We start from the raw sequence: 13,478 nt of genomic DNA, 5'->3' as shown, positions 1-13,478 counted from the left end.
TGCAGCATGTTAATTGTGTTAACTGCTCTTGAACTGTAAAACAAAGCAGCGCTGATCAAATATGAATCAAGATTCTGTTACCACATTGCCTATTTCTCCAACCATTGTAGTGTGCTGTTTAGCATTAAAATAAGAACAGTTGTTACTCAGCCGCATGTTGAAAATAGTTGAGCCAAAATGAAGCACCACAAACCAGCTGGACCAACTTTGTCATTTTACAGCTAAACAGTACACTAAAATATTTTTCTGAGAACAATTAAGGTTAGAAATATGCAACGCAGTAACAGAATCTTGCTTCATATTTGATCAGTGCTGCCTAGTTTGACAGTGCTACAAGGCAATAGAGTAGGCAGAGAAGTATTTACACTTTCCCCACATAAACTGTCTCATGTACTTCTGTGTGGATACAGTGACAGTTTCAGAAACTATTGGAAAAAAATTATTTACTTAAGTTATGAACTACAGCTTTAATGTAAACAGTATCTGGCTTTATGCCACATTTTCTTGCTTGAACTCTGATGCACGTGTGTATTTGTGATCTCAGTCTTTCCAGAGCGCTGTAGGACAAGATGAGGCGACTCCAGACTCTCTGAGGAGCACCATCCTGTCTACCTTCGAGCCTCTACACAAGTTCCACGCAGGTTTTCTCAGGGAGGTGGAGCAGAGGCTGGCTCTGTGGTGAGACTCATTTCACTTCCAAAAAAGTCCCTGTAGGGTTCAGGACACATCCAGCTTTGTGGTGATTTGATCTTAGCCTGAATTTATCACAATTTCTGCCCCCTTTTTTTAATGAGATTTATTGGCATTTAGTCTGAGAGGGCGACCCGGTCCCTTCAGATGACCCGAAGAGCTATCGTCTCCATGGCAACTATCGAGTTGCACCATGGCCAGCCTTTTCTTGCCTGTGGGTTTCTGCTGTCTGATCTCCTTAATGATGTTGTGCTTTATCAAACACACACTGAACCACACACACACACACACACACACACACACACACACTCACACTCACACAGCCATGCAGGCAGTGATGCTTAAAGCCTGTTAGCGTGTCAGAATTTACAGCCTTTAACTGCAGACATAAAGTATTTGTATTTCACAGCCTATTTTCACTAGTCATCGTCAGAACTCTAAATAAAAGCTGAAAGCAATATTACAGACAACTCTGCAGAAGAGAACCACATTCAAATGCATGTGCAAATTATCCAGCACTGCATGTGTCTCTTTTTTAACTTTGCATACTCAAATATTTTAGCAGACATGTACCTTTGTGGTTGTGAGTATGATAAGAAAGCTGTTCATCATAGATAAGAAAGGATGTGTTGTGAACATTGTTCCCTGTGTGTACAGAGCAGATATGTTTCCCAAAAGCCCCTGATAAAATACTGTTCCAAAATAATAAATATTCTGAATGAATCCAGCAGTGGTAGCCTATCACTCCTGCAAACTGTGTGGAGAAAGCCATGCTCAAGGGAGACACCTGCTGGTTGATCTCAAAGTTTAAAGAGCCCTTTACAACTTCATTTTTTTTACTTGCATGAATTGAAGCTAGTCTGAATAATCGATGAGCTTTTATTGCAGTTAGCTTACTGTCTACGAGTGGCTCCATAGTGTTTAAGAAGATAAAAAGCTTGCTGATGTTTATCTTGTTTCAGGGAAGGACGCTCCAATGCTCACATAAAAGGAGACTACCAGCGCATCGGAGATGTCATGCTGAAAAACCTTCAAGGCTTGAAGGTGAGGCACAACTAATAAGGGTGCCTATAGATCTTTAAAAAGCCTTAAAAGACTTTGAATTCATTATTCTGAAAATAACATTCATTTGTATTGACTCTGTGAAACCTGAGGAAATTGTTTTGTTTTCTTTCAGAAACATGAGAATAAGGCAGTGAGCAACTTAATGAGAAATTAGCCAGAAACAAAAAAAAAATCACAAGAAAATTACTAAACAAAAGTTGTTGAAATAAAAAATACTAATGTTCTGGTCATTCTCTCTGATATCCTGGTGAAGTTGCTAATTGTCTTTTCTCTCATGTTTTCAAAAGAAATCAAACCAATTTGCTTAGATGTCAAAGGGTTAAACCCTTTTCAAAGGCATCTAAATGTATTATAAGAAAACTAATGTTGATCCAGGTCTCAAAGGGTGAAATCTTCTGTAATCAGTCTTCCAAAATGCTAAGACAAGGGGATTTGGATTCCATGATTTTTTTTTCTGGTTTTGCATTGTAAAATAATAATGTGTGTTATCTATTTTTTAAGTAATTTATTTCATGCAGATCAGGTTAGAGGAATCAGCAGCACTCATATACATTTATCACATCCAATCAAGTTACAAATGAACATCTTTAGAATATAAGTGGATCATCTTACTTTTCAACTTGACCAAAAAAGCCATATTTTGTTACAACATTTGGGCAAAACCTGGCATCATTGATTATGGTTCATATTTTTTGCCTTTGATTTTGAGTATTGTAAAACTGGTCTTCATTTCATTTTTTTGTGGCACTAAAAAAGTCTTAAAAAGCTTTAAATATAACTTGCATCACGCTGTAGGAACCCTGTTCATTCCTATGTGCCATATTCCATATTTGTCCATAGCCCTTGACAGCGAACCTGCATAAACAGTCAGAAGTTCTGGTGGAGCTGGAGAAGGCGTGCAGGGCATCACGCAGGTTGGAGAGTCTCTGCAGGGACTTTGAGCTGCAAAAGGTCTGCTACGTCCCCCTCAATGTCTTCATTCTACGGCCGCTGCACCGCCTCAGTCACTACAAGCAGATCTTGGAGCGCCTGTGCAAACACTACCCAGCTACTCACGTGGATTTCAGGGACTGCAGAGGTACGGCCGCTCAGGCCAGTGTTGTTTTCAGGCAGATTTTCAGCCAGTTTTGTTTTATAACAATGTGGGTAGTAAATGAAAATGAACAGTGGCTAACTTTCCTCCACACCCGTCCCAGATTTCTTTGCTCATCTCAAATTTTCGTTAGCTTGAGGGCTGTTGCTTGAACTGCAGATTGTACTTCCTGCATCAGCTGGAGCGTTTATTGTTCCAGTGGGGTGCAGTGCATTCTGATAGTTGTAGGTTTTCTACCTCTTGAGCAAAAGCAAATGCCACAGCCCTTTTCCTTTGCTTTCTGTGATCACCTAGCAACAATACCAAAAGTATTTACATGTTTCTACTGCATAGACAGCCCAGTTTTATGAAAAGATGCTGTACTGTAGCAAAATCTAACAGTCTATCTCAATTAATCTCTTCCTCCTCATTTGTGTGTAGCTGCTCTGGCAGATGTGTCTGAGGTGGTGGAGCAGCTCCAGGGAAGCCTAATCAAGATGGAGAATTTCCAGAAGCTTCTGGAGCTGAAAAAGGATTTGATTGGCGTTGACAATCTTGTTGTTCCTGGTCGGGTGAGTTTAAAGCTTGAAAGAAATGAGCTGGTAAAGATTTTTAGCTCTCTTCAGACACCCTGGATGGTATGTGTCTAATCAATGATGCATGGTTTTACTTTCACAGGAGTTCATCAGGTTAGGCTGCCTCAGCAAACTGTCTGGAAAAGGCCTACAGCAACGAATGTTTTTCCTGGTAACACCCACTTTCTTTTTAGATTAGGTCATATCACTAATCGAATTATTTAGTGGAGTGATCTCAGTGGAAAAATAATCATCCTTTCCAGCCACACATCACTCAGATGATGTTGGCAGATGAAGAGCGACTACAAAAGTTCATTTTGGGGAAAAATACCACATGTTGCTCAGATCTTTGACAGCCGTATGGCGTTCAAGAGTTTTGCGCATGTCTGATTTTATAGGAAATACAAGTTTGATAAACAAAGCATTAGAAATTTGTAGAAGTTTTTGTGTGGTTATAATTTATAGTCTAATTAATCAGTTATTTGTGGTATTTATGACACATTGTTTGACTGTGTCAGGATTAATCATGGATTATACACATTCACTTTAATCATTTAAACAGAAAACAATCTCAAAGGCATTTGGTTTGAAAGACTGTTCATTCACATTTTCTACCCTTTCCTACTTTCTCCGACGATAGTTCAGCGATGTCATTTTGTACACGAGTCGAGGGATGACGGCAACCAATCAGTTCAAAGTGCATGGGCAGCTGCCGCTTCATGGCATGACAGTAAGTGCTATTTCTCTCGGTCGAACACAAACGTCTGTCACCACTTTGTCATTACTGCAAACAAAGCCGCCTCAAACAGCTGAACGGCAGCTCTTTGCAGCGTCTCCGCCCTGAGTCACACACACACACACAGTTACACACACTTTTAGGAGAACTACACATGTCCCTCTCTCTCAGTTCCTTTTCATCATCCCTCCCTCCGTCTCTCTCTTTCTGTCTATTTTGGTCCTTGCTGTCCTAGATACGGCTGCTCTCTAATGTTTTTTCTGTGTCTCTGTGTTCTTCTTCCAGATCAGAGAGAGTGAAGATGAGTGGGGTGTGCCGCACGCCTTCACGTTGGTTGGACAGCAGCAGTCGGTGGTGGTGGCAGCAAGGTAAGAATAGCTGTCGACAGTGTGCAGACACCTTGTACCCGGACCTAAGTCTAACCCGAAGTGACAGCAGTATGTGTGTTTCTGCTCGAGTGGTGGGATTTCGGTGTGGAGACACTGAAGAAGTGTTACACGCATTCTGGTCAGATGCAGTTGAGATCTCACAAATACTGAAAAAACACATTATCAGCCATTGCATTATTTCCACTGAGAATCACATTAAAAATCCAGTTTTTTTCACGCTCACTTTACACTTTCAGTTAGTAACGCTCTATATCGAGGTCCTGACTTTGTACTAAGTGTCAGCTAATATATAATTAAGTCCATATAAATCCTTATAAGATGCTTATCTACATTATTATGTCTTAATAAGACCACATAAGTGTTAAATATGACATCATAGACACACTTTATTGTTTGATTATTATTTTTGGCATAATTATTCTCATAATCAACATATACAGCGTATTTTTGCACTAGTATTATCTTAATTCTCATACATCCTTTTTATGCTATATTATCATTCTCATATCATTATTATAATGATGTGTAAATCGAACTCTGCTCTAATGTTTTTATCTTCATTATCATTAATTTTACAGCTTGTTTTACAATATGTAGAGCTTTCCTTGCATTTTCACAGGTTTTCAAAATTTCCTATATTGTGTAACCTACTCAACATGCCTCTGCAAATTGCCCCTCAAGGACAAATGAAGAGTTTTGAATTTAAATTGAATGTTGTGGCAGTGAAACACAAAAATCCACTTTAAGGCCCCTCTTTTGGAGAATTATTTACTCTATCATTTTCTTGTAATTGGCAGCCGCATGTGGCCACAAAGAGAACCTTCTATATAACATGACCTCATATAGGCCTGGAGGGAAAAAAATAGTAAAGTTTCAAGTACCTTTCCAGTTTCATTTCAGTCATTAAAATCTCTGCAAACAAAACCTTTTTGTCCAGCTGCCTTCGTCCAGACGAGAGAAGAGAGGAACTAAAGACTAAATTACTAAAGATGTTGATATGCTCATCAAGGTCGCTTCCAAATAATTGCCTTGATCTCACAGCAGTTAAGCTTTATGAGCAGACCAGTGCTTTCTTTTCCCTGGGCTTTGTCTCTCTGGCTACGAAGAGTCTGCTGCCTTACGTCTGATTGGTGGAGGTTTTTTCTGCAGCCTGAGAGGAGCACTGCAGGGACTGCAAACTGCAGCTCCAGTGTTCACTGTGATAAATTATTGCTTTTGTCAACAGAGTCAGATATTACATCTTTAACTTTTTTTTATGATAGACTGCCATCAATTTGTAAAACCCAATTAATTAATAGCAATTAATTAATACTGTCTTAACATACAAGATGGATTGAATATGTATAAATGGAAGAAATAGGATTCATTACCATCATTACCACTTTTTTTTATTGTGACAAAACAAGAAAATCTTGACCACTTTTCTGCCTTCAAACCAACGTTTTGCTGATCTGGTCTAAATAAAGGAGCAGATGGTGTCTTAGTGTCTTTTCAAGGAAAATTTGGCAGGACACCTGGACTAACAGGGATCCAACTTGTGACATTCTTGTTTATTGGACTGTTTCTAACCACCAGGCCGTCATGCTGTGACTAATGATGGGACACGCTGAGCATTTTGTCCATTTGTGATTTTTTCATCCTAGTTCACTAACGGAGATGGAGAAGTGGATGGAGGACATACAGGTGGCGATAGAGACAGCAAAAACCAGGAACGGGCCTTCATTTGACGTTCTGACCAGCGATCTGACGGACAACAGTAAGTTACTGCATAAATATGCAGCTGTAATGATTTATACTTAAAAAATAAACTGTGGATATAAAGTAACTTTTATGGAAACACTAACATTTTGAGTAAAAGCCCCACAGACTGAAACCCAAAATACACAACGTTTGATTTGTGAACGATCTGACATTGTCTGTGCTTTAGCGCCCTTCTCCCCCTCACCACCCTGCTCATTGTCTAGCAGTAACAACCTCCTGACTTTCCCAGAATGCCCTGAGGACTCGGTGGAGGCGGAGTCTGAAGACGACATAACAGCGTCGCACACCTCGCTGGAGAGGCCCGCCCCTCACCGTGGTAACACCATGGTGCACGTGTGCTGGCACAGGAACACCAGTGTGTCCATGGTGGACTTTAGCGTAGCTGTGGAGGTACCGGCCAAACCTCAGACCTGCTCCTCCCCTCCTGCTTCACTGTTTCTTTCTCTGTGTCTGAGTGTGTGCTGTATCTTAATTCACTTTGATTATCTCTCAGTGGGAACAGTATCCTCATGCACTGCACTCCGTCATCTCACTGTTTTTTTAGTTAGAAACAAATTTTTGCTACATTGAGCTCATGAACTGAAACTATTTTAAGGCTCAATCTTTTCATTGTATATGTTTCAAAATAAAAAGTTCAAATACAGAAGCAAGAAATTGGTAAAAGTCAGATAAGTAAACAAATAATAGAAAGCCTGATTGAAAATTGATTTCATAGATGCCATTGCCATAAATAGTAATAATAATAATAAACTTTATTTGTAGAGCACTTTTTAAGCAAAAGCACAGTGTTGTCCAAAAATGAAAAGCAGTAATAATGAAACATATGCATATACATACACCTAAATATACACATAAAAACATACATATATGAATGCATACTTACATATATACATATCTGCCAGTGCATACACATGTAATAAAATAACTCAATCAGAAGAACTAATAAGTGAAATATTAAAATAAAATAATGCAAACACTAAATTGTTTTCTCTGAGAAAATAAAAGGTAATAGAAAATCTCAATTACTTAAATGAATAATAGAGTATTATTCATTTAAGTAATTGAGATTTTCTAACGTGCTTTTCTTTCTTTTTTTTTAACTCAGATGTATCTGAAAATTATAGGTATACACAAATCCAACATATTAATTGTAAAGATGAATTGGCCTATTCATTAAAAAAACAAAAGCATAAATTAACAGTACATAACATGATGATAGGCTAACTGTTACCCATGAATCCTTGCCAGATGAGTCCATGATGTATGAATTTACAGTATGAATCTATTAGTAATCATTATTTTGATACAGTATGAATTTATCAGTAATTATTATTATGATGGCTTAGTATTGTATACATTAAGGTATGTTAAAAAATAGCACTCTAGACTGCCCTACACCTTATCGTAGACCCAGTTTATGTAACTGAGTTTAATATATGCATTAGGGGGTCTATACTCCATCTCTCTTTCAGCTGAGGATTCCTTGGCCTGAAAACGTTGAAGACCGTCATTGTAAACAAACAAAAGTTACAGATTTAAAGAAGCTATATGCAACTTTTGGAGCAGGATTACCTGCAAAAGGCTTTCAACTGAGCTGAAATGGTGGTGACGACCAGCACATTATCAGGAGTAACTGCTGCATGAGCAAAGTGGCAGCAATAAGCCAGTCAGTGGGACATGAAGGGAAGGGGCTCGCTCAACACACGCAGGTAGCGTAACTTCATGCTGTGCCCAGGATGCCTTTACTCCACTCTGTCTTTACATAGCAAGAAGTGGTTTGTTGCTGTATTAATGCTAAGTAATAAGTATTTCCATCCTCAAAAAACATTTGCAATTATTTAAACCTGCAATAGCTGATTTTTTTGGCTACTTTGGGGCAGCAGAAACAAGTTGTGAACAACACTGACATGTCATCATTATTTCAGTTAATATAGCAAATTTTTTGAACCGGGTGCATGTGAATCCTGCAAACAAAACAGGGACTCACTTGTACTCAGCGCTACTATGAGACAAAAACTTCACATAGTACTACCTTCAAACTGATCATTTTGAAAATCCAGGTGTTTTTCCACACAAATTGTTGAAAACTGAAAATGATGGGCCTTAGAGATTTGCATCAATAATGTTTGAGCTTTTCTTACATCATGTTTAAGTCACTACATGTGAAAGCTGTTTATTTGCAGCCTCAGTGAGGATACTGTTCCCCTCCTCCCTCTTTTGGCTAACAGTTGCCTGCGTGATGTTCTTATCTCAACTCTAAACTGTGGCTCTCCCGTGTGGTTCTGTCTTTTTTCTCCTCCCCTGGCACTTTAAGTCTCTGATCGTCTAGAAATAGAGAGAGAGCAGTACATAGATGTGCTAAACATCCTCATCTCACACTAACAGAACGGATCCTGTTTCGCCCTGATCTAGTTCTGCTCTTCCTCTGTAGTTGTAACAAACGTCCTCTTCACAGCTTTGCCTGGACACACTGTGGTCGGCCTCCGTGTTTATCCCTGCCACTGCATGCCTGTGTCTCACCTACTCAGTCTCTGTGTTTCTGTCCTTCCCTCCCTGTCTGTTTTTTTCTCTCTCTGTCTCTCTCTCTTTTCCCCATGCGTCTGTGCGTTCCTCCGTGGTAGAGGACCCTAGTCCAGTCAGTGAGAATAAGGCCCCCCCGGTGGGGCCCCCCAGTGGCCAGGGACCAGTGCCTCTGTCTGTTATCTGCTGGTACCGTGTTCAGAGCCTCTCCTTTAGTGAATCCTGCAGGAGTCTAGAGGTAAAGGAGCCAGGCAGACAGGAGAGGCCCAGTGTATGTGTTAACATGAACTTTACCACAAGGACGAAAGTTCTTTGTCGTAAAAGCGACAGAGTCACATCAGTGACATTAACTGGTTTCACAGAAACTTGTGATTGACGGCTGAAAACCTAAAATTAAATTCACCACCAAAGCAATATGATCATTAATCATAATGTAACAGAAGAGCCAAAAACTGTTTGAATCAGTTCCTGTTTTCATAATTACTTTATAAACTACCGGTGTTAAAGATTACAAATTTAAAACAACAGTAGATTCACACTTTGCTTGGAAGTACAAAATAAGCACAATCAAATAAGGCTTACCATATTCAATATTTTCATTATTGTCAACAAATGCCATGAAATGACCAAAACCAGCAATGTGTTGATCCGCTTCTCATTACTCTCTGACTTCCTGACGCTGTCTGGTGTTCTCAGGAACAAGCCTGTTTGTTTAATGATAATAAAATCAACTACCTTGAAAATCAGGTCACAACTTTGTAAAAAGGCTAAAGTATCACCTTAAACAGAAGGGCACTGTGGTTTTTAGTACATTTTCCTTAAATAGGAGTAACTAATGCATTTGCTGGGGACTATTTTCAGCTGCAGATCAATACACATTTGGTACTCTAGTGGGTATTTAGGACAATGTTTGTAAGATTGACACAAAATTAAACTACAGTGGTCAGGATCGTCAGAGAGAACATGTCAGTCAGTGCAACCATGTTGCTTACTGATGTGCATTTAAAGGATAATTTTCTTTTCTTTTCAACGTGGAGCCTGTTTTACCATGTTTGACTACTGAGAGCAACAATTTTTGGAAGTGGATGAGTATTGAGTACTGCTGCAGCCAACAGCTGCAATATAAACACTCGGGGCAATTGTGCATCGTCAGTGTCCAATACGTTCATCTGTTAAGTGTCACATTATGGAAAAGATCTTTGCAGACCTTTTTGTTTGAAAGTAAGATCCTTTATCTAGAAAAGACCCCGAAATTGCTTTCGCCAGAGCCACCAGACTCCATATAAATAAGCTGTAATTGTATCATCATAAAACACTTTGAAAGTTGACTGAAACAAAATAAAAGTTGCCATCTTGGCTCATCAGTCCATTGTTCCAAACATCACTAACTCTGGTTTGGCTTTAATAAACCTCTGTAGGGATCCTGTACATAATGTCAGACACTTACAATCAAAATCTGAGCCTGTTAGTGGCAAAAACAAACACTCTCAGTGGCCATAAACTGATGGTGCAAACATGCCCCAAGAGGTAACATTGCAGCCTGTTTCTCGGCCACTGACTGCAGCCGTCTTGCTCAATACTGGACTGATTTCAAAACTTGTTGTTCCCATTAGTCACTTCAACACAGAAACATAGGAAAATAGGCTCCAGGTAGAAATCTGAGTTGCCGTTTTAAAGGTTTTGGACAGTCATGGAGGTCTGTGGCACAGACTAAATATATATATTAGGTTTTGGAGGATCGGTTCACTGTTGGTTTTGGGATCTTTATGAGTATTTGATAACAAGAAAAATCAAGAATATCTCCAAACATATCCTTTGATTTCATGAATTAAAATAACTTTTTAAAAAAATCTAAGTACTAGCGGTCTTATAATGTGTATGAATTTATAAAGTTTTAGATGTAAAACATGTTTTTTTTGTCTTTTTAGAACCAGCTGTCAGGAAACTTACTGAGGAAGTTCAAGAACAGTAACGGCTGGCAGAAGCTCTGGGTGGTCTTCACCAACTTCAGTCTGTTTTTCTACAAGTCTCACCAGGTGATGAACTCTCCGCTCTGTTTGTCCACAGCCTCTTTCCCCTCCCCACTCTGTCGTTTACTCTCCTCAGGGCTCAAAAGCATCACATCTCTGTGCAAAATGTCAAATCTTTGTGCCAAAATAGAGGTTTACAGGCTTTCCCATGCAGAGTTTTTTTTTATCTCATCTATAAATGTCCCAATGTGTAACACACTGAGATGCTGACCTGAAGTGGACTACAAGCAAACCTATTCTGAATTTAAGGACAATCTTTAACTCTTGTAGTTGCTGATGTGTTACTTTATATTTCTACTCCACTGCAATTATGAGATATCTTTTGAACTTTTCACTACATAAATCAGACAGCTGTAGTTACTGGGGACTTAAGGGTTAAGATTTTACAAGTTTACAAATGCGGTTCTGAAGCTTAAAGCTCTTTTTTCTTAGCCTTTCTTTCCAATAAAGCGGTGTCTAAAAATAAAATCAAAATACAGATTTGTGAGGTAAAATTTAGGGTTTTTTTTTTTATCTTTTCTCTCTCATTAAAGTAAGAATCTCTAAGCTGTTCTTCCTCTAACTTCTGTTAAGTCACTATTTACAGCAGAATTAGGTAACACAATGGTATTTTAGCCGAAAGTGTTGCAATATTTATTTAAGCAATTTTTTTTTGTTATATTATCCGTTTGTTTTTTTTCTTTTATCCCAGATTGTTATTTTAATTTTTAAATGACCAAAATTCTAATTTAATGTCATTTTAATTTTTCTCTCAGGATGATTATCCTCTGGCTAGTCTACCTCTGCTGGGTTACTCAGTCACCATCCCCTCAGAGTCTGAAAACATCCACAAGGACTACGTCTTCAAACTGCATTTCAAGTCTCACGTCTACTATTTCCGATCGGAGAGTGAATACACTTTTGAGAGGTACAAATGAAATCATGCAGATTCTCATTTACTGAATGTATTTGCAGGTTTGTTTGTTATTTTTGTTTATTTGAGTCCTGGTTGTCTGCTAATAAGTGTTTATTTGTCCGCAGGTGGATGGAAGTCATCCGCAGTGCCACGGTCCCCTCCAGCGGTGCTCGTGTCCTGAACAGCAAAGAGTCCCATCCTCACTGAGTCGGCTCTCCTTGTTTCCACATGTCGTCTCCTTCAGGTGGCATCTGCCCTTCCTGTCCCTCCTCTTAGACTCTTTGCTTTTCTTTTCTACACGTATCTGGGACATTTGTACATGTGTCCATGCACATTTGGTGCTTTTTAATGCTTTAATGGTGACATGTCCGCTGGTTTAGACTGCATCAGAGACTGCATTTTTTGGCATTTTTACTCTCAACTCTGAAACCTCTTTTTAAGGATGTCATTTTATACTGTTTTCTAATGGTCTGAACCACTTCCTATCTTTCTGATTTTACATTTTGTCATTGGTTGTTTTTACAGCAGGTAACATGTTGATATAGATGTTCTGCATTCTTTCTTAGACAGTTAAACTATCACCGCATTTTCATTTTTGTGTACCTTTTCATTTATTGAGAACTGCTGCTTTAAAAATGTCCTGCAACTTCAGTGCCAAACTGGTTTATATCAACGTCCTTGACTTTTTAATGCTATTTTGTTACACTGGGGATGAGGAGCGTCTCCTGATACTGTGTACCATGACATTTTAAATCATGTTAAAACAGGCCGCCCTTTAACGATCAATGCTCTGGTCACAGCTGGCCCAGCACAAAAAAAAGAAAAGAAAAGAAAATATGAAATTATTTTGTTGTATTATTGACATAACCCTAGGATTGATCACAGAGGGGTAGCTGCCATCACAGATTAACGCCATTTCAAGTAAATATTCTATTCGCTGATATCTGTTGTATGAATATGTCTGACTTTTTTAATTATTATTATTATTATTATTAACTAAAGTTCCCCTTCACCTGTATGAGAAAATGTGAGACTTGGTCATAATCGCTGTATTATGAAAGTGAGTGTTATTGAAAGCTTTAAAGATTATGTGTGAAACAAAATAGAAACTTTCAGTTCCAAGCGCCGCTGCCCTCACTGAACTAGGCTGCCTCCTGTACACAGATACCAGATCTTTTTATGGGTCTAAATGAATGGAAATATGCATTTGACAGGGTTATTGCAGTGAAGCAAATGAAATGGAAAAACCTCAGTTCTGCTAAGAACTGCAGCGTTGTTTTTCTTTTTCTTTCAGACAACAGAGAGCTCTTTGGAAATGAAAGCAATAAAAAAAAACTTATTCAAACTATATATATGTGTTTTTTGTGTTTTTGTTGAAGCTGAAGGAATAGAGTGATGTTTTTATCATCAGCTGTAACCAGAGGTGTGGACTTGAGTCACATTAGTTGGACTTGAGTCAGACTCAAGTTGCAAATTTTATGATTTTAGACTTGACTTGACAAAATCAAAAAAAGACTCTCAACTTGGACTGAAATACCAAAAACATGTGACTTAATTTGGACTTGAGCCTTTTGACTTAAAATCCTTGATACCTTCCTCCGAGTCAATTTGGGAAGAGAAAGATAAAAATATTACTCCAAATTTTGAATACAAGACAGGACAGAAACATACAAAATAAATCAGAATTCTTGTAACTTGTTGGTAACATGACATTTCTTTGGGTAAAGGATGAAATATGATTCATT

At 38.6% G+C, this 13,478-nt stretch overlaps 1 protein-coding gene across 3 annotated transcripts in view; it reads left to right on the top strand.

The window, feature by feature from the left end:
* The window catches only part of LOC121948780 (FERM, ARHGEF and pleckstrin domain-containing protein 1-like), an 86,971-nt gene extending 73,888 nt beyond the window's left edge, over nt 1-13,083 (top strand). For 2 of the 3 annotated variants that reach the window (XM_042494246.2, XM_042494245.2), the window contains 12 exons: nt 545-678; nt 1,653-1,734; nt 2,596-2,833; nt 3,269-3,399; nt 3,506-3,574; nt 4,043-4,132; nt 4,424-4,506; nt 6,171-6,283; nt 6,518-6,678; nt 10,737-10,844; nt 11,594-11,745; nt 11,859-13,083. In XM_042494246.2, coding sequence (XP_042350180.1) covers nt 545-678; nt 1,653-1,734; nt 2,596-2,833; nt 3,269-3,399; nt 3,506-3,574; nt 4,043-4,132; nt 4,424-4,506; nt 6,171-6,283; nt 6,518-6,678; nt 10,737-10,844; nt 11,594-11,745; nt 11,859-11,940 — 1,443 coding nt within the window. In that variant the 3' untranslated portion in view covers nt 11,941-13,083. Of the gene's footprint in view, nt 1-544; nt 679-1,652; nt 1,735-2,595; nt 2,834-3,268; nt 3,400-3,505; nt 3,575-4,042; nt 4,133-4,423; nt 4,507-6,170; nt 6,284-6,517; nt 6,679-8,909; nt 9,047-10,736; nt 10,845-11,593; nt 11,746-11,858 lie in introns of all 3 variants that reach the window. The other variant, XM_088083280.1, reaches the window with a different exon arrangement.
* The last annotated feature ends 395 nt before the right edge of the window (nt 13,084-13,478 follow it).

This window comes from Plectropomus leopardus, chromosome 10 (genome assembly GCF_026936395.1).
Source record: "Plectropomus leopardus strain MGB_pleo_1.0 chromosome 10, ASM2693639v1, whole genome shotgun sequence".
In the NCBI taxonomy this organism is placed as follows: Eukaryota; Metazoa; Chordata; class Actinopteri; order Perciformes; family Serranidae; genus Plectropomus; species Plectropomus leopardus.
This window is presented reverse-complemented; position numbering and strand designations above follow the sequence as displayed.